At 39.5% G+C, this 20,975-nt stretch overlaps 2 protein-coding genes across 3 annotated transcripts in view; one reads left to right on the top strand and one right to left on the bottom strand.

The window, feature by feature from the left end:
• The window catches only part of Primpol (primase and polymerase (DNA-directed)), a 28,815-nt gene extending 23,601 nt beyond the window's left edge, over positions 1-5,214 (bottom strand). The window contains exons 1-2 of one of the 2 annotated variants that reach the window (XM_013026009.1): positions 5,080-5,214; positions 1,311-1,536 (exon numbers count right to left, since the gene is read on the bottom strand). In XM_013026009.1, coding sequence (XP_012881463.1) covers positions 1,311-1,490 — 180 coding nt within the window. In that variant the 5' untranslated portion in view covers positions 1,491-1,536; positions 5,080-5,214. Of the gene's footprint in view, positions 1-1,310; positions 1,537-5,079 lie in introns of those variants that run through there. The other variant, XM_013026017.1, reaches the window with a different exon arrangement.
• Positions 5,215-5,473: 259 nt separating this feature from the next.
• Casp3 (caspase 3, apoptosis-related cysteine peptidase) overlaps positions 5,474-20,975 on the top strand; it is a 20,132-nt gene continuing 4,630 nt past the window's right edge. The window contains exons 1-6 of the mRNA XM_013026030.1: positions 5,474-5,581; positions 13,741-13,808; positions 15,585-15,709; positions 19,392-19,520; positions 19,834-20,009; positions 20,479-20,599. Of these exons, the coding sequence (XP_012881484.1) occupies positions 13,756-13,808; positions 15,585-15,709; positions 19,392-19,520; positions 19,834-20,009; positions 20,479-20,599 (604 nt within the window). The 5' untranslated portion in view covers positions 5,474-5,581; positions 13,741-13,755. The remainder of the gene's footprint in view (positions 5,582-13,740; positions 13,809-15,584; positions 15,710-19,391; positions 19,521-19,833; positions 20,010-20,478; positions 20,600-20,975) is intronic.

Raw genomic sequence — 20,975 nt, 5'->3', positions numbered from 1 at the left:
GGTGGGCCATGCCTGTAATCCTAGTTACTTGGGAGGCCGAGATTGGGAAGATGATGGCTTGAGGCCATCTTTATGGAGAGAAGCTGGATGTGTTGGGACAAGTCTGTGATCTCAGCAATGATGGTAAGCCTTTACTAGGGAAATCTCAGTTCAAGTATGAACCTTGACAGGAAGCAAGCCCCTCTCCTAAAAATAACCAGTGAAAACCGGGGCCAGAAGTGGCACTATGCTAGGCTACCAAGTGCAAGACCCAGAGTTCAAACTCTTCTTCATGCCTCTGTGTGTGTGTGTGTGTGTGTGTGTGTATACACATGCATATACACACGTGTTCTTCTGCTTCTACTTAGCTAAAGATAGCTCTTGAGCCTACTTTCATTTTTCTGAATGAGAAAAATGTTTGATCCTACTAAAAATCTTTTTCAATAAATGTTATAGACTTATGACAGGCAAGACCAGCAAGCATATTCCTGTATCATTTTAAAATCCAAGGTCAAATGAAACTATATTTTAATTTCTGATACATGAATAGGTTTGCTCAGAAAGAAGAGGAAAGTTTTCTTTATATTTTCTAAACTATTCTTATGAGATCTGAGTGAGCATCCATTTACGAAGGAAAAACGGTTCCTCTATCAAATCTTAAACTTTAAAAAAAAATGTATTGTCAAGCCAGGCACTGGTGGCTTATGCCTATAATCCTAACTACTCAGGAGGCTGAGATCTGAGGTATAACAGTTCAAAGCCATCCCTGGAAGAAGAGTCCCCATGAGACTCTTATCGCCAATAAACTTACTCTAAAACTGGAAGTGGGGCTATCCCTCAAGCCTTGAGCACAAAGAGGCTCAGGGACAGTACCCAGGCCCAGAGTTCAAGTCCCAGAACTGCCAAAAAAATAAAAATCAAACAAAAAATGTACTGGTAATAATTATGGTTTTCTTTCCTCTCAAGTTTTTAAACTAGTTTAGACTAGATATGTCATTAGTTTTCATTATTAATATAAATGGGGGCTAGAGCATTGCTGAACTGGTAGAATGTTTGTATAGCAAGCATAGGCCTTGGGTTCAATACCCAGTACTAAAAATAAAGAAAGAGAAAGGAGGAAAGAAAAAGAAGGAAGGGTCGAAGGGAGGGAAAACACAAATTTATCTTAATGATCCAAAGAGATATTTTTCCCAAAGCATGTGATATAAAAGTCCCATTAAATTATTTGATAGAGCATATAATCTGAAATGAAGACAAATAATAGATTAAGTAAAATCTTTAGCTATAGTTGCTCAACAGATAAGAAAAAAACCTGAAAATGCAGCAATTACCTCTTTACAGCTTTTAACAAAATCAAAAGCTTGATTTTGTCGATGAAATAGTTTCCAAATGGAAGGTGGTTCTTCTGGCTTGGACAGTCTAGGTCTATAGACTGAGGACAGTGGTTTCCTCTCATATTGAGATGCTAGTTCTTCAATTTGCTTCAGTTTTGCTTCCCATTTTCCCATCATTGGTTCAGAAGTATAGAGAGCACAAATCTAGCATCATATACGCTTTCTATAAACAAAAAGGCCATACATTTCTCTTGTAAATATTAACATGTTTTATCTGATAAATTTCAAACTTCATTTCTTTGAAATATAGATGTATGTATATATATATATACACATACATCTATATATATCAAGAAATAAGAAATAAATGTTTTCTTTACATTTTGCTCTTTACCTCAAGTTTTGCCACAGAACAGGGAGAGGATGGCTATCAGATCCGTAGACCCTAGCTCTTTCACCTAATAGTGTTAGACCATGCAAAGTTAATGAAGCTCCTTGAATCTTGCTTTAATCAACTGCAAAATAATTATCTTGAAAACTTTATACAGTACCCCGAGAATAAATGATATGAAAATGTCTTGTAAACTATAAAGCCTCATTAGATGTAAGTGCTTTCTGAATCATTTATGAAATTATGCTTTTATGAAAACATCTCTCTCTCCTACCCTACACTTTGTGCCAGTAGCAGGGCTTGAACTCAGGGCTTCACACTCTTGCTTTGCCTTTTTGCTCGAGGCTGGCACTCTACTACTTGAGCCACACCTCCACTTCCTCTCCTCTTTATTCTCAACACAATTTTTAGTAAGGAAGGTAACTCCTTAAAGAATAACTTCACTTTAATGTCATTACAGGCTTTTCTTTTGTTATTTTTCCAGCAAGAGATGCTATTTAAGCTCCCTTTCATATCAGCTCTGGCCCTGGTCATGTGATTTGCTTGGGTCAATGTCACACTGACAAACATAAAATAAGCAAAGGTTTAATAGGTGTTTTGTGTCAGAAACACCTATTGTGGGGTTCTGTCCTGAGACTGCTATGGTACAACTTCAGTCTTACAGAGGATGGAAGGTCACATAGACAAGAACCAAGGCATTCCTGCCAACAGCTGGTACCAGCTGTCAGACACATTAGGCCATTCCACAGCCAGCATCTGAATCTGATACATAAGCAAGCCTCAGGGAGTCTGTCCTCAGGGACAGACCTACAGAACTGCCCAGCCAACCCACAGAATTATTAAGAAAAAAACAAATTCATTGGGTCTTTTAAAACAGTAAATTTGGGGCTAGTTTTTAGACAGAAACAGATAACTGATTACTGTTTCTCTCCTCATTAATGTAATCTGTTTCATAAGATACCCTGCTGAAAACAGATGTATTACTTTTTAAGTGAAATGACTATTTACTGAACCATTTGAGAGTAAATTCCTTTTATTTATGCATTTCTCTTGAACTTTATCAGAAAATTTTGGAGCAAGCAAATTCTTTGGCTAATGATATATTCCCTGAAAGGAAAAAGCACTAAGAGAAGGTAAAAATATTATCATTAAAATACTAGGAGAAAGTAAGAATATTATCACTTTTTAGGGGAAAGAAGACATATTACTATGGTTTCAAATTGACATCAACTGTAACAGACTTAAGATTATTTTCTCAGAATTTTTTTATGCTTAATTCACGTGAAAATCACAAATAATAAAACAAGAAACAAACATAATTCTAGGAATATCAATATAAAGTTTCATAACAGATAGGCTTTGGAAAAGAATATCATGTCATTAGATTGAGGAAATAGAGCAGTTTTTAAAATGGATTTGTTGATTCAAAATGCTAGGACTCCTTATTGCTAGAAAGATTCTGAATATTGAGTTAAGTTTGCTTCACAGATTAAAAATTCATTGTATATAAACCTAATTGAGAAACTGACTTCATTATATTAAGTTGATTGATTTCCAACACATCCCCAGACTAGTGAATAAAATAAACAGTGCAATCACACGTAAATTACAATATTTAACCAATAACGGTATAGGAATGGGCACATTGACATTGACACATAGTGACACCAAAAACCATCTGAATATTCAATAGCATGAGAAAACCATGAGAAACTGGGTTAGGAGAGGGGAAGCACAATACCTGTCATAACTGTGGGTTCTTTGCAAAGATTGAAAATTTTAACAACTGGGAGAGGGTCAGAAAACTGGGACTTTTTCTGACAAAAAAAAAAAAGAAAGAAAGAAATGGAGACAAGGACAGCAGGTGGCATTCTAGTTTGGGACTATCATATTCCTTATTCCTACCATCTGGGAGGTCATCATATTAGAAATGCTTTTAATTCTTAGAGGGAAAAGAGTTCTGTTATTCTTTTATATGATTATACATCAAAGCTTCTTTTCACTATTTTTGGTAATAGCTTCCACGTTCTAACGGAAAATACTTGTATTTTAAAAGAGTAGGCTTAAAGAGCTCTGTGGTTTATTGTTTAACACAGAATGTTATTTAGCCATATTTTACACCATTTTACAACTAAAGGTGGTCGAGTTACAAAAAAAAGGCCAGGGTTATTCTTTCACATTAAGGAGTAAAAGAGGAAACAAGGCTAGAAGTGGAGATGACTTAGATCTGTGTAGCATGTCTCATCTGGGTTTATGCCCAGACTTAGCCAGCTAGGACTGTGGGTGCCCAGCTCCTTGGAGCAGCTGGATTCAGGGGGCCTAGGCTTTATGTTTCCAATGTCAACTTTTCCCTCTACCCTGAGATTAGATCCACCAGTATTATATATTTCCTAACACTTATCAAGTTCTAATATTGACTAATGTTCTGGTATTTAACATTTTCTTAGCATTAGCTTTTTCATGACTTCTTGCAATGAATTTATGCTATTTCTCCTACTGATTTAAGTATCCATATTAAAATGAGATAAAAATTCACTTAAACAAAAATTACTATATGCTTTCTCCCTGGATAAATAACAACTTAAGAAATTAAACATAAACTGATTGAATTTCTCCCCTCCCTACTTCAGTCCTTTGGCCTATCATTGTTTTCTGTTGTTTATTTTTTGTTTTATCATTTTGCCTAGCTACTCAGGAGGCTGAGATCTGAGGATAGCAGTTCAAAGCCAGCTCAGGAAAGTCGGTAAGACTCTTATCTCCAACAAACCACTCAGAAAACTGAAAGTGGCGCTGTGGCTCAAGTGGTAGAGTGCTTGCCTTGAGATGAAGAGCTGAGGGACAGCGCCCAGGCCCAGAGTCCAAGTCCCATGACCGACAAAAAAGAAAAAGAAAGAAAGAAAAGAAATGGGAGAAGCTTTATTTCTGGGATCCATGTTTCTCCTTTAGAAACAAACCACCTAATCTCTTTAAGAGCTGGAATTCCTACTTTAAAAGGGTTGTTGAAAGGACAAAAACAAGACAATCTTATGAAAATGTAAAAGCACAGTCACCACTCAACAGATCTAAGTATTAGCTTGTGTATTCATCTATGCAGAATATAGCCCCTGACTTTGGAGGACAAGGTAGCTCTGCAAGGAGTGGGTGATTTATTGAAAGAACGTTATAAACTCTTCAGATGTGATGCAGAATTTTATGCTCGTGCATGTGGTATCTTCTTCCACGATAATACATCACAGTGTGCATCAAGATCTGGAAAGGGCGCATGACCCCGAATCGTCCCGGAACCAGTAGAGAAATTAAAAGTTTTGTACACACACACCACACACAACAACCTGAGGAAAGGCCTCAGGTCATTTGAGAGGAAAAAGGGATTACCTGAGGGTCTAGGCCTGTCTCCTTCCTCCCCTCGAGCTCAGGCAGCCGGCCTGGGTTTTGAGCGTCTTCCTAAATATGCCCACAAAATTCAGCATCAGAGGAGAAGGGTGGAGAATCCTCAGCAAATGGCGGGAACCGGGCTTCAAAACTGGCGCGGGGGCGGGACCAACGTGGGGCGGGGCTACCGCAACCGGAAGGCGAGCTCCACGCAGAGCCTGGAGGGGTGTGGCGTTCTTCAGGAGGCGGGGCCGGAACGGGGCGGGGCTGAGGAGACGACGCGACCTGGGAAGAGGGACCAGGGAAAGAGGGCGTGGCTTGGCGGAGCAGGAGGCGTGGCCTGCCGAGACGTGGCTGGCAGGAGGGGGCGTGGCTTCTGGAGGAGGCCTACTTAGCCACTCATCTCTACCAGCTGCTGCCTTGTTAAAGCCTAAGTGGTAGCAGCAAGTTGCCTACGGCGAGCGAGCCCGTGTTTGCAGTTCGGTGGATCAGTGCGATCTGAGCGGTGAGTGCGACCCTCACCCCTCTGGCCCCCTCCGCGGGCTCCCTAGGCCGGCTCCCTCATCCTCTCAAGGTTTTGCAGCTGCCTGGTGGAAGCCGAGGAGACAGGCCCTCCGGGCGGCGGATCCTTTGTTTTGCTTGTGTTCTGCGGGGCGAGCCGTGAAGGCAGCGGCGTGACGCTCCAGCCGGGGAGCGGGGTCTGGGGCTGAGGAACCGGGAGACCCGGGCAGGTGGGCAGCGTGGTGAGTGCCGCCCGCGGAGCCTGGAGAGCGAGGCTGGACTGTAGATCTCGGCGTCAGGGTGCCGGACGGAGGAACAGGGTACAGGGCCTGGGTTCCCGCGGGCCAGGCCTCGGATCCAGAGACCACCTACGGGTGCAGCGGTGGATAGGCCAGAGCCACCGAGCTCAGGAAGCTGGTGGCAGCCCGGTGCACGCCGAGACAAACCGGCTGCAAGAACTGCAGGCCGAGGCGTGGATCGGAAAGGGAGGAGTGAGGGAAATGGCTCAGGAAAACATGGCCCCAGGGCGAGAGGCCTCCCGTTATTGCAGGTAGGTTTCGTCTGGGGCCTGGATTTTTCTAGGATCGATTGTGTTGTAGTTTCTTCAAGATGCTCATTTGGAAGCACTTTGGAATCGTGAATCCTTCTCATTGTTCTGTTGGGTCAAAGTCACTCTAGGAGCTGCCTTGGCATCTCAGACCAGGTTGGATTAGAGGGCCTTTCTAGTCACTCTTGTTCTTAGTGGGTCTGCTCTCAAGCCTAACTTGAACATCTGGGACTTTACCCCATTCTTAGTAAGCGTCACCCAGAATCCAACGGTCCCTCACCGCTACTCCTCCCCTACCCCATTTCTTCCACCATGAGTCACAAGACCTTTGCAGACCTCCTGCTAGATGTGTGTATGTCTGTCCATCTCTGGTTTCTGCCAATTTGTGCTCTCTAAGTGCATCAGCTTCCTGGCTGGGCTCTCTTAACTTACACCTCTCTAGGCTATTCTTTAAATGTGAAACTATAGAATAGACCCTATCCCTTAACTTAGTTAACAAGGCCAAACGTTTATTGGGTCCTGAATAACCTCCTCTGTCTTATCCTTTACCTTAGTGTCCTTTCAGTTTCTGAACAGATATGTGCTTACCTTCTTACCTATTCTCTGCTTAGTACTTTTGCATTCTCTTTCTCCCCATAGAATTGACTTACAAGTAGGAACGAGTTAGGAGTCTGTTCTCATTTAACATCTCCAAGGTTAAGTAAGTCTTCCTATCCTTTTGCACCAGACATTTCCTAACAGGAATGTGCCACATCTTTCATATTTGCATATTTACTATCTTTCCTACTACACTGTAAGCAAACACCAAGAGAGACTAGTTTATTTATCATGGTGTACCTTATTGACCCATTTCCTTATAATTAGATCCTGACACACGTGAGTGCTTGTCCACTGGTTTTTATTAAAACATGCTTTTTAATGACTATTCCCTATCTAAAAAAAAAAGTCAAATTTTATCCAGGCTACAGTATCTCAACGCTGTAAACTAGCTAGTCAGGCTGAGATCTAAGGATCACTGAAGCTAGCCTAGAAAGGAAAAAATCATAAGACTCTTAACCACCAAAAAGCTGGAAGTGAAGCTGTGGATCAAGTGGTAGAGTTCCAACCTTGAGCAAAAAAGCTAAGGGACATGGTCCAGAACCTATGTTCTGCGCGTGCACACACACACACACACACACACACAAAGTTGATTTACAGTTACATAGTAATTTAGAATTAATACATGTGGATTAAAAAATGTTAGCAATCAAATATGGGAACATTGTAATAGTTGCAGTGCTTATGGCAGCTACCAGAGATGCTAAGCAAGCTGGTTAGATAAGTGTCAGAATGTGCTTAGCCACTTTGTGCTTTTGTCACCACATAAATATAAGCTTGGCTTCAGTTGGGAAAAGTAAAAAGACCAAACTCTTGCACAAAGCATCATGTCTTTTTCTGATTTGTAGCACAAAGTCAGATGCTCTGCATAAGCATCTTCCTGGTTCTGTAGACCATGCCGAGAAAAGGCTGGTTTTATTTGTTCCTATATTACAGTTGAACTTAGCTTATTCTGTGTTTAATTTTCCTTTCCAGTTTGAGTGTTTTCCTTTAAGTATTGAAAGACTGACTTTACCAAGCCCAGTGACAATAATAGCTAGTTCAGTGATTTTTTATGGCAATGAAATTTTATTCCCTTTTTCTATTAGCATACATTAGCTATACAAGGGGAGATTTCATTGTGCCATTTCCCTGCATGTGTACAACTTACTCCAACCAATCTGAACAGTCTATCACTTGGCCTTGCTCTCTTCCCCACTTCCTAATAAAGTTTCATTAGGTTCCACTTTCATCCATGTCAACAATCTATTTCAGCCACAGTTATCCTCCTTCACCCTTGTTAGCCCAATGCTCTCTCACTAGTGCTCTCTTTTCTCTTCCCCCAACCCCTACCAATCATCACATTTCATTGAGGTTCTTTATACTGTTTATTATGTACAATTACAGTGAATCTCAAAATTATATATGTATGTATATATATATATGTATACATATATCTACATTTATTTTTCCCCTAACCCCTCTACTTCCTAAGTAGTCCCTCAGATATATTCTATGTTTATCCATGTATATAGTTATCTATACAGGTATATGTGTATTCTATGTACATATGTATATGCATGTCTGCCCATGGAGATATATGTATGTCTTCCCATGGAGAGATATATATGGGCAGACATGCATATACATATATGTACATGCACACATATACATATATACCTATATACTGCCACCTATGAGCAAAAACCTATGATAACTATTTTTTGGTCAGTCATGGGGCCTGAACTCTGAGCCTGGGCACTGTCCCCCAGTTCTACAGCTCAAGGCTAGTGTCCCTCAGCTCTTCAGCTCAAGGTTAGTGCTCTGCCACTTGAGCCACAGCACCACTACTGATTCTTTTCTGCTTATGTGGTGCTGAGGAATCAAACCCAGGGCCTCATGCATGCAAGGCAAGCACTCTACCACTAAGCATGTCTTGTCTTACCAGTTCAATTATTTTTTATATGTCCCCAAAGAAATTCAGACACCAGATAGGACAGATTGGGTACAACCTGTACTACATTTCAACTGAAATCTTTTCTTACCCAATCTATTGTTCAACAAGAGTGCTTTCTGTTTCATTTACTTCATCTGGAAATCAAACTGCTTTTAAGACTTAGTTCTCACTGGTTGGCAATGAGTGTAATCAATTGTTTCACAGAGATAGAGTCTTCCCAGAAGTCATACTGGACTTGACTCTACCTTTTGTACGGAAGTAAGTAGCAATGTAGATGGAATGCTTAGCAGGAAACCTGTGCATTGCATTTAGAAGTAAGTTGCCCAGTGGCACCAGTTACACTATAATCATCTTTTCTATTTTCTTCATTGCTTAAATAGAGTAAATGCTCTTTCAGTTGGCTCTTCATATATGTAGGTTCTGCCAACCATAATCCTAGCTGCTCAGGAGGCTAAGATCTGAAGATTGTACTTCAAAGCCAACTGGTGCAGGAAAGTCTGAGTCTTTGAGACTCCTATCTGTAATTAGCAACCGAAAAGCCAATTAACCACCAAAAAACCACGGTGGCTTCACTTTTTTTGGGGGGGGGGGAGAGGGGGCAGGGGGGACTGGTCCTAGAGCTTGAACTCAGGTCCTGAGTGCCTTTTGCTCAAGGCTAACACTTGAGCTACAGCTCCATTTCCAGCTTTTTTGGTAGCTAATTGGAGATAAGAGTCTCAGTCTGGACTTTCCTGCCCAGAGTAGCTTCAAAACATGATCCTCAGCTCTCAGCCTTCTGAGTAGGTAGGATTTTAAGTGTGAGCTTTCTACTTTTTTCTTTTTTCTCTCTCTCTCTCTTTTTCTTTTTTCTTTTTGTCAGTCATGGGGCTTGAATTCTGGGCCTGGGCACTGTCCTTGAGCTCTTCAGCTCAAGGCTAGCACTCTACCCCTTGAGCCACAGTGCCACTTCTGGTTTTCTGAATGGTTTATAGAGCTAAGAGTTCTCACAGACTTTCCTTCCCAGACTGGCTTTGAATTGCTATCCTCAGATCTCAGTCTCCTGAGTAGCTAGGCTTATAGGCATAAGCTACCGGTGCCTGGCTTCTTCTTTTTTTCTTAAGCAAAAAAGCTAGGAAAGCATCCAGATCCTAAATTCAAGCCCCAATACTGACACCTAAATAAATAAATAACTAAATATCTTTTAGTTCAGTGTTTAGCCTATGTAAGCTTGGAGCAGAAGGATGTTGTTCCTTTCTTTGGCTGCTTTTTTGGTAAATCGTACTCTTAAATCTTTGAAAGTATATTCATGGAAATGTTCGAAAATAAACTATGTTGATTATTCTATCTCATTCTGAGATTTCAAAAATCACTAGAGCAGAGACTAAGTTTTATTCCTGACCTCAGCATTTCCCTGTAGGACAGACACCAGGAACTGCATAATGATTGGGGACAGATTTCTTCCTCAAGGTTCACTAAAACTGGTTTGACTCATTTACATCTCATTTACAAATCCCATAGAAAACTCCTTCTTACATAACAGGCTGTTTGTCCTTTATATCAAAATGTTAACATAGTATAGCTTAAGATAGAGATTTCAATCTTAGAAATTAATTTTCATTCCTCTGTTTTAATTCCACAGATAATCTATTCTATTTTACCCCTACTATTGCAATGAGTTACTGGCTAACCATTATGTAAGTAGGGAAAACATTCCAGCTTTTTACCTCTTTAGGAAAACACAGCTTGAAATGTTTAAATATCTACTTCAGAGTGACAGTAAATTTCTCCTGACAATGTATGTAATCTTTTGAATATCTGTTATATCTTCAGTGCCGAGGAGAGGTAGAAAGTAGAGAATTTTGAGGCATAAGTCCTAAGTTCCTATCTAATCAGTTCCTATCAGTCAGTGGTTTTCTACAAATTCCCTGTAATATCGTTAGATTTTTTTTCCTTCTGCTGTCAGCATCTTAAATTGGTGCAAAGAATTACATACATCAACACAGCAAGAACTAATTAATGTTAAAGCCATGGCCGTGCCAGGATATATGCTTTTAAGCATCTATTGTGTATTTTCTCTATAGTTGACAATGTTCGTTGTCAAATGAAAATACAGAAGCCTAAACTCCTGTAACCATGTAGGACAGTGAATATTTCCCTTAGGAGGTAATATTTTGGCTTCCTAAGATGAGATCACTAGCCCTAGAATAATATATATTCAGCGAGGCATTAGCTAATGGGGATGATGTAATGCTAAGTGTACCACTTTAGGGAGCTCAGCAGGAAGCAGAGCTCATCTCCCAAGTGAGAACTGAGTGTGTCATATGGGGAAAGTCCATGACAAATAGAGAGCAAGTGTGCACATGTGTGGTGCTAGATGACCTTATTTACCCCAGAGTCAAATTTTCATTAAGATCAAGTGATAACTGAGAAGATATGTATCATTCACATGCTGATAATGAAGGAAGTAAAGTACCTTAATAGAATTTTGTTCCTGAGAAATCCTCATCAAATAGGATGATGCTATGTTAACTCCTATTCTAAAAGAATTAGTGGTTTTTTTCTTTTATCTACCAACTACTTTGCTAAAAGATAAGTATCTGTCTCTTGCCTAATATTGGAAATAGTCAAATGGTAATTATTTGAGTTAAGACTGAAACATTAATTGCAGGCTTAAGACTGTTAATTGCAGTGAAGAGCTGTCTCTGTTCTTACTGAGGCTCAAGCTTTTCCTTATATAAGTTGTATTTACCCTCTCATAGATACAGTCTACAGCATCACTGTACATCTCCAATCTTGATCATCCCCTCATTGTCTTTTGCCTAGACTATTCCAAAAGTTTTTCATACTGACTTTCATACTGGTTTTCATACTGACTTTCTATAGTTGATTGTCTACTCAGCAGCCAAAGTGATTTTTTTAAGCATGCTGTTTGTTTTTCCACTTAATGTGTTCCAATAATAGCTGGGCGTGGTAGCATATACCTGTAATCTGAACACTGAAGAGGAAGAGATTAGGTGATCTTGAACTAAGCTGGGGGCTACATAGGAAGTTCAAGACCAGCCTAGGACTTTCTTAAGACCCAGTGTCAAAGAAAGCAAAAACAAACCAAAAGTAGAATAGAATCAAAGATCTTCTTAATTCCAAAGACATTATGATATCTTATCTTTCCTTTGTTATCTCCCTCCAGTCCTTGATAAACTAATCAAACTGGTCTCTCCAGAGTTTCAATACAGTAAATTCTTGCTGGCCTTCCCCCAAGAAGGACAACCTCTAATTGCTGTCTCTATATTATTTAGATATCTGTCAATCACCAAAGGTGATTATTGCCTGGGCTACCCTATTTTATGTTTTTTTCTCATAGCTCCTACCAGACTCTATCAATCTGTAACCACTCTTCCTCTCTAGAATGAGAGTTTCTTGAAGGTAGGAACTCTATCTTGTCTTTTGTCAAAGTACTCATAATGGTTCCTGATATAAAATATGTGCTTTCTAAAAGCTCAATAACTGACTAAAAGATGGTGTTGCTCAGGTATGCTCACAACCTCCTGTGGTTATCTAGAAAACCTATAGGAAGGAACATGGTAGAAAAGCAAAGAGCCTTCATAGCAATACAAAACACAGGCTAGAAGAAGGTATAACTCTCCCATCTGTGGTTAAATTGAAACAGTGAGAATTCCTCTGCTCTGCCTTTTTCCCCACCAGAAACAAGACAGGAGGAGTGGGGGAGGGAAAGAAACTGAGCTTTGGGGAAGGGAGAGAGGAGAGAGTTACCTTTTCCTAAAAACCTTTCATGGAGAAGCTTAATACAGCTTTGGTTTGGGAAAATAAAGTTCTGGAGGGAATAGCCTGCACAACAGTGTGACTGCACTTAATGTCACTGAATGAGCTGTGCAATTGCAAACAGAAATATTTGAAATACATTGCATTACAATTTACAAATTTTAAAAAGCAGAAGCCAAGTGCTTCTATAATCCTAGCTATAATCCATGGCTAAGTTTCTAAGGATCAAGTTCAAAGCCAGCCCAGCAGAATATTCTGTGAGACTTATCTCCAGTTAGCCAGCAAAAAAACAAAAAACAAAAAAAAACTGAAGTAGATCTATAATATTTCTGATTTTAGGGCAGGAGTAAGGTTAAAGGTATTTTGATTGAAATATTTGACATAAGCAGGGCTTCTAGAGTCTAGAGAAATTCATTTAGGATTTCTGTGTGTGTGTGTGTGTGTGTGTGTGTGTGTGTGTGTGTGTGTGTGTGCACGCGTGTGCACGCATGTGCACATGCTTCTCTCTGCTTACTTTTTCCTCTATGTAACTTAGTGAGAGAGACCACCATAACAAGTACCTTTGCTTCTGGAAAGCTAGAGAATATCTAGTGGAACTCTTGAAAGAAAAGTAGTCAGGGACTAGTTCCCTCAGCCCCATAAAGGCAAAGGGCTGTGTCTTCTGTCTGTGACCTGTGACAGTGAGTTAATCACTAGACTTTCCTGGCTAGAATTACTGGGAAGAGTATATATGAAATGCCTAGCAAACCTAATAATACAGGAAGTGGCAACTGCTTTGATTATAAGGACTTTTTACCGTGTGAATGTAGCTGTCCTGCTGAAATGAAGGAACTTTTAGGTTTTACTTTTAGGTTTCCTAGGCCATTCTACCACTCTACATGAGAAGCTGGAACTGTGAAGTCCAGTTTAAGAATAAAGTTATATGGTGGTTTGGTACAGAATCTCTTGGGAATTTAACCATTGCAATAAAGTATTATGTGAAGTATGCCATCGTGGAAAGTTTTTAGGATTTTTTTTTAACTCTGTTGAGTTGGAAGCTGAGTTCCTATGAAGACCTGATTTGTTGCATGGTAATGGAAAGAAACTGCAGTCTGTTCAGCTGGCAGAGATACTGCAGCTGGGAATTTTAAAAAAATCACCAATTAAGGAAGAATGAAGGGAGGAGGAGTTAAACTTTATGCAAATGAACCTACTCCCCAGGTCTGACAGGAATCAGACAATACAGGCAAATGAAGAATATTCGGAGAAATAACCACTGTGATTAATGCTGTGGTTTTATAATGGCTGACTGTCTTCACTAACTTTTGTTTTCTTTATGTTCCAGTTAAGACAAGTAGCCATGGAGAACTCTGAAAATTCAGTGGATTCAAAATCCATTAAAACATTTGAAACGTGAGTATTAAAAATGAATCCTGTATAGTCAAAGAAAGATGAGTATGCGTAGTACAGAAGACTTGGAGGAATGTGGAGGTGGAAAGTACGCAGGCCTAGCCAGGTGCTGGTGGCTCATGCCTGTAATCCTTGCTACTCAGGAGGCTGAAATCTGAATATCGAAGTTCAGATCCAGCCCAGGCAAGAAAGTCTGTAAGACTCTTATCTCCAATTTACTACCAGAAAATCAGAAATGACAGTATGGCTCAAAGTGGTAGAACGCTAGCTTTGGGTGAAAAAGCTCAGGGACAGTGCCCAGGCCCTGAGTTCAAGGCCCACAACTGACACATATAAAAAAGAAAGAATACAAACTTTCAAGCCAGAACCCAAACTCACTTTCTACCTCAGCTCTCTGACTTTACTTTACTCCAGTCTCTCAACTTCCTCATGAAATGGGGAGGAAGAAAGGAAAATGCTTGACCTAATAAACCCTGTGGGTTTTATGGAGCCATAATTGGAATCTAGTCCCTAGAAACAGAAAGACTCGGGCTGGGAAGGTGGCTCAGTGGTAGAGCACTTGCCTTGCATGCATGAGGCCCTTGGTTCGATTCCTCAGCACCACATAAGCAAAAAGAAAAAAAGCCAGAAGTGATGCTGTGGCTCAAGTGGTAGAGCACTAGCCTTGAGCTGAAGAGCTGAGGGACAGCGCCCAGGCCCAGGACCAACCCCCCACCCCCAAAAAAAAGAAACAGACTCTGTTCCCTTCCCCTCCTCTCTACCTCTCCACCCTTCCCAGACAGAACACATCCCTCAGGGTATTTTGAACTTTCCCAAGTCACTACCCAGAGAGGTTGGTTTTGTGTCTTCACCTCTTGTTTATAGGTTTTAAGACAAAAATGCAATTCTAGTTTTTCAGTCTGGGAATATGTGCCTTGTTGAAGATCATCTTTTATCCTTCGTTGTTCTTTTGTTTTCTTTTTTGTGCTTAGTATTGCTTCTCATAACTGGCAGACAGTAAAAAAAAAAAAAAAAAAAAAAAGAGCAAACTAAACCTCAAATAATCTCCATTTAATCCATGTCTGTTACTACCTGTGTGAGAACTTGTATGACATTCAGTATCTTGAGGTGATCAGCACAAATGTAAAATCTCATACTGTACTCCACAAAGATGGACAATGGTTGTCTTTTATAATTTTATTGTCTTTTTTTTAAAAGCAGAGTTTATTTCTGAGACCCATTTTTATTATTCTATTCTTAGGATTTTGAACTAATGTCTCCTTGCCTCTTTCTTTTTTTCTTTCAAATGATTTGAGATAGATAGTACAGGCCAGCTTTGAACTAGAGATCCTCCTGTCCCAGCTTCCCTTTAATACCCTTTAAGAAAATGTTTTAGTGACCCTAATTTGTTCAGCTCATGAAGTTTGACAAATAATTTAGTGGTTTCCAATCATCTCAAGGTAATTTTACTCTTACCTTGAAAATGAACTATTTTATAAAGTTATAAGAAAATGTTAAATTATAAAGTATGTTTGATGAAATTTTACTAAAACCTAAAGGAAAGCCTTCAGCCTTAACCCTGAAGTGGGTCATTGTGAAATTAATTAACTGTATCCACCTATCTGTATGTGATGTGCTAGAGATGACACCCAATGTTGTGATTTAAACAAGGAAAAATCTGTAGCACAAAGTCTGGTATATAGTCTTAAGCAAAAGTTAACTGTTGTTACGAGTCATAAAAGTTGTATTCATGGAGTAATCCTTTCTCCCTTTGTAACCTGTTGTTTGATTTCCATACAGAAAGATCATCCATGGCAGCAAATCAATGGACTCTGGCATATCCTTGGATAATAGTTACAAAATGGATTATCCTGAAATGGGTGTATGTATAATAATTAATAATAAGAACTTTGATAAAAGCACAGGTATGTACCTTAACATGATTTGTCCTATGTCATTTGTTTTTGATTTGATATAGAAAGCCATACTGATGTGTTTATTGTATTGGTCAGTGAAGTGAGTTATTAGTGAATTATTAGTGAAGTAAACTATCAAGTAGAGAGAAGGCAGGGCCTTCTCTATAATGCCATATGAACTGAGGAAATGTGTTTGTAGGCTTTCCCTTCGCAGGATCTCTAGTTTCGTAGGATCTCTAGTTTCGTTCATAGCTGGTCTCCATTCTGTGCTTTTACACTACTTTGGAGAGGGAGGCAGTAGTACTGAACAGCTTGAGCCATGCTCTAGCTCACTTTTGCTTTAGTTTTTCCAGAATGGTGTTATATTTTTGCCCAGGACATTAGAACCAGATTCTCCTTCCTGTGTAGCTAGGATCACTGGCAGCGCCACCACACTCAGCTTATTAAAATGGTATCCCACTAACTCCTACGCTGGCCACTAACGCTGATGCTCCTGAGCTCCACCTCCCTAGTAGCTGGAATTACAGACATGAACTACCATGACCAGCTACAACTACTTTTTAATTGTGATCTGGTTTCCTAACCTGAGAGTAAGGAGTGCACAGGGGGAGGAGTTGTTTTGAACAAACTCTACAGTTACTAATTAAGACATGGAACAGGGTGTGGGGAGAAAACAGAGTTCTACTTATAAATAGAAAGAAGGAAGAGAAGGGAGGAGGAGGGAGCCTTAAGGTATAGCCCCACTTCTGACAGCCAGCCCTATCTGTGAGCCTCACTTCTGTATCTGCAACCCTTCCTTCTTTCCCCTCTCCTCTTTTATACCAGTGAAAAGTTCTTGACAAGTTGTCTTGTTTGAATTCTTTCCAGAACCTACTGGGCAGCTCCTTATTTGAATAGTAACTCTGAAAAGTAGCTAGGGTTCTATGCTGAGAGCTTGGAAAGCTGTCAGACACAAGGGGGTTGGGGGTGTGTGGGTGTGGATGTTGTTCACTATCAGGTCCGGGGCTGAGGGCTGCGGGCTGGGCCTTGGTCTGCCTGTCTGCGACGCCAGTGCAAGCTCTTACTCCACCCTCTGTTCTGTTTTTCTTCCTTATATCTTCCTTTGCTTGATTGCCCTTTCCTCTGAGCCTAAGAGGAAGACAAAGACCTTGCACATTGAAGAAGCTTTTCCCTTAAGCTTTGGTCAGATATTTGTTCTTTCTTCCCTAAATTTTGAATAGAGTCTCATGCTATCTTGAGGCTTTTTTGCACAAGGCAAGTGCTCTACCACTTGAGCCGTACGTCTACTTTAGGCCTTTTGTTGGTTAGAGATAAGAGTCCTGTGCTGGTTGCTTTTATATCTTGATCCTCATATCTCATTCTCTGGTGGTATTACTGGTGTATTCATTTCTAGATATTCACTGGAGTTTATTTCTCGGTTTTTCTGTCTCTCCCACTGAAATGGCTCTCTTTAAGTTCAGCATGGCCTAAGCACCATAAGAGAATATAGAAAAATATAGAAAATAAAACCCTTCACAATACCCAAAAGTTAATTTATTATATTGCTTTTAATTATCATGATAGTTTTATTTTGTGTATAAAATCCATACAATGTAGCATTCTGCTTATTCCACTTAATATAAGCATTTTTGATGTTGCTATGTAGTTTTTTGGTCTGTCATTTTAGTGGGTATATGACTGTATGTTCTAAATATATTTTTTGTCTAATTTGTATAACTTACTGTAATAATAAGCATTTGGGCAATCTTCCTATTTTTCTTCTTTAAGATGAAGATGAAGCTATGATCATTCTTTGAAGTAGTTAGTAATTATATTAGAATTAATTTTTTAATTTGAGAAACTAGATCTGGGAGGAAGTCATGATACACCAGGAAAAAATCACCAGGACTTGTAGAATAGTTGAAAGAGTCAGAATGATAGTTGGAAGCGGGTACTAAACCTCCACAGCATTATGTTTATTGCTTTTAGCTATAACTCCTGCACAGCATTATGTTTATTGCTTTTAGCTATAACTCTTCCACAGCATTAGGTTGATTGCTTTTAGCTATAACTTGATTTTGTTTTAGCCAGTTCTGGGGCTTGGACTCATTTTTGCACACTCATTTGGCTTTTTCGCCCAAGGCTGGTGCTCTATCACTTGAGCCACTCCTCCACTTCCTAGCTGTAACTTTAAAATACCAACTTTAACTATGAAATAACAGACAAAATGCTTCATTTCTTTTTGTTTTATGATTTTTTTTAAAGATTTTACCTACATTCTACCTCCTATTGCCAATAATAATATCTTCTTCCTGTACAATTTTCTTTGCCTTTTCTTTCTTTTTTCTTTCTTTCTGAAGCTTGTCATTATATTTCTTCCAAAAAATATTGGCTGAATGGCCTGACTTCTGTCTTAAAGTGAGCTCTTTTATCAGCTTGAAACTTAAAGGCTTTCTAGTCTATAAAGTAGCTGAACAAACCAGCCTCAGAACTCAACCGTCTTTCACACAGTACCACATCAGCCTCAGCCATTCTTTATAAGCACCTCCAGGAGTATATTTTAACTTCAGATGCACATAACAGAACTTTTAAAAATTAAAGATTAGCAGAGAGCAAAAAAAAAAAAAAAAAGCACTGACACATTCCTCAGAAACAAGATTTTTTGCTGTTGTTGTATGTTTCTATTGGATGAATATGGAAGTCTGGAGGGGAAAGGGGAAAGTATTCACTTTCTCATTTGTTTTCATTGCTTTGTAGACAGTCTTGCTATGTAAGTCATGATGTTCTGGAAGTCTTCTTAGGCTGATGGCTCAGCCTCCAGAGTGCTGGGATTACAAATGTATACCACCAAACCCAGCTTCCATATGTTTTAAAGATAGATACTTTAATATTCATACAGATTTTCAGGCGTGTTTCCCTCAGAATGTCAGCATTTCTTAATCTGAGTGCATCATGTAATAAATCTGTCCGTTATGTGGGGGGCATTAGAAAAGAACGACGAAAAGCTGTAGACCTGGGTATATAGACCTAACACCAACTTTCCCCTTGAACAAATTTCTTTTTTGAATTTCAAATCATTTTGAAACAATGACCATGGTCCCATGGCAAATTTTTGCCTTAAAAAATAGCAACCTAGGTGGGCATCAGTGATTTATGCCTGTAGTCCTAGCTACTCAGGAGGCCGAGATATGAGGATCACAGTTCAAAGTCAGCCCAGGCAAGAAAGTCCATGAGACTCTTACCTCCAATTAACTCCCAGAAAACCTGAGTGGAGCTGTGTCTCAAAGTAGTAGAGCACTAGTCTTGAAAGCAAAAGCTCAGAGACAGAGTCAAGGCCTTGAGTTCAAGCCCACCTAGCACCAGCACACACACCAAAAAATGGCAACCTAGTATTCTATTATGTAAATGTCTTAATTTATTAACAATCCCCTATGTGGGGGGATATTTAAGTTGGTTCTGGGTTTTTTTCCCATCCAAGCTGCTATGAAAGATATCCTTGAAGCACTAGCACTGAGACAGCTTTTACAATGAAATGTCTTACATGCTAAAAAAAAGAAAACTAAAGACACTTCGTATCACCATGATTAATTAGAATTTTCTTAGCATTTAAAATGAAGAATTTGTTGATTGTGTGAATTGCTAGGTCATTCATTTCATTTCAAAGTGATTCTCTTCTTTTGAAATGAATTAAAAGTGATTCTTTCTGTTCCAGGAATGTCACCTCGGTCTGGTACAGATGTAGACGCAGCAAACCTCAGAGAAACATTCCTGAACTTAAAATACGAAGTCAGGAATAAAAATGACCTTACACGTGAAGAAATTGTAGAATTACTGTACAATGGTAAGAAATAAGAAGAATTTTAATTCATGCCAACTCCCTAAAATTATTTCAGGTATGTGACTATGCCCAAGTTGGGTTCTCCTTGTAGTGTCTTTATCCTACCACATTTGGAGTTAATGCCTATAATCATAGCACTCATAGAGCTGGGCAGAAGAATTAAGAGATGGAGACCCAGCCTATATTACTTAGTAAGACCCTGTCTCAAAAAATCAAGAAACAAAACAAAACATCGAAAATTCATCATCTTGTTCTCATAGTTTATCTGAGATTGTTGAAAAAAGTTGGAAATATTTTTTTTCTTATGTCTTTCCAGTTTCTAAAGAAGATCATAGCAAAAGGAGCAGCTTTATTTGTGTAATTCTGAGCCATGGTGAGGAAGGAATAATTTTTGGAACAAATGGACCTGTTGAACTGAAAAAATTAACAAGTTTCTTCCGAGGAGATTATTGCAGAACTCTAGCTGGGAAACCTAAGCTTTTCATCTTTCAGGTCAGTTACAACTGAACATCATGGTGGAGTGTTAATCACAGATTCACTTCCTCAGTTGTAGATTATCCAGTAGATGAACTTTTTTGTCTTGAGGCTACTTTTGTATTTAAAACACTGCTTAGGAAGAATGAAGTGTATTTCAATTTTGGACTTTTATCTTCTATTTTTTTCACTGTCCTTATATTTCTCAGATACACATTTATGTGTATATACATCTTTAAAAAAATACAAATTGGGGGCTGGGAAGTTGGCTCAGTATAGAGCGCTTGGCTTGCATGCCTGAGGCCCTGGGTTCGATTCCTCAGCACCACATAAGCAAAAAGAAAAAAGCCAGAAGTGGTGCTGTGGCTAAAGTGATAGAGCACTAGCTTTGAGCTGAAGAGCTGAGGGACAGCGTTCAGGCCCAGAGTTCAGGCTCCACGACCGGAACCAAAAAAAAAAAAATACAAATTGACTTTCTAACCTGCAGGCCTGCCGGGGCACAGAACTAGACTGTGGCATTGAGACAGATAGTGGTACTGATGATGACATGCCATGCCAGAAAATACCAGTAGAGGCTGACTTCCTGTATGCATATTCCACAGCACCTGGTAAGAAAGTTACCAAAAGTAAATGTGGTGTAGGGATGTGTGTGTGTGTGTGTGTGTGTGTGTGTGACCAAAAGTAAATGTGATAGGGGTGTGTGTGTGTGTGCTTCCTGTATTCATATTCCACAGCACCTGGTAAGAATGTTACCAAAAGTAAATGTGATGTAAGGGTGTGTGTGTGTGTGTGTGTGTGTGTGTCCCCAAAAGTAAATGTGATAGGGGTGTGTGTGTGTGTGTGTGACATAACTATAGAGGTTAATAATAGTGTGACTATCAAAAAAAATAATAATAATAATAGTGTGACTATCACTGGATAGCCAGAGTCTATCAAGATTTCCATATCCCTAAAAATTAGCTAATCTGTCTATATTTTATAGTA

This window comes from Dipodomys ordii, unplaced genomic scaffold (assembly GCF_000151885.1).
Source record: "Dipodomys ordii isolate 6190 unplaced genomic scaffold, Dord_2.0 Scaffold4, whole genome shotgun sequence".
NCBI classification, from domain to species: Eukaryota; Metazoa; Chordata; class Mammalia; order Rodentia; family Heteromyidae; genus Dipodomys; species Dipodomys ordii.
The sequence above is the reverse complement of the archived record's forward strand: the minus strand, read 5'-3'. Positions and strand labels throughout refer to the sequence as shown.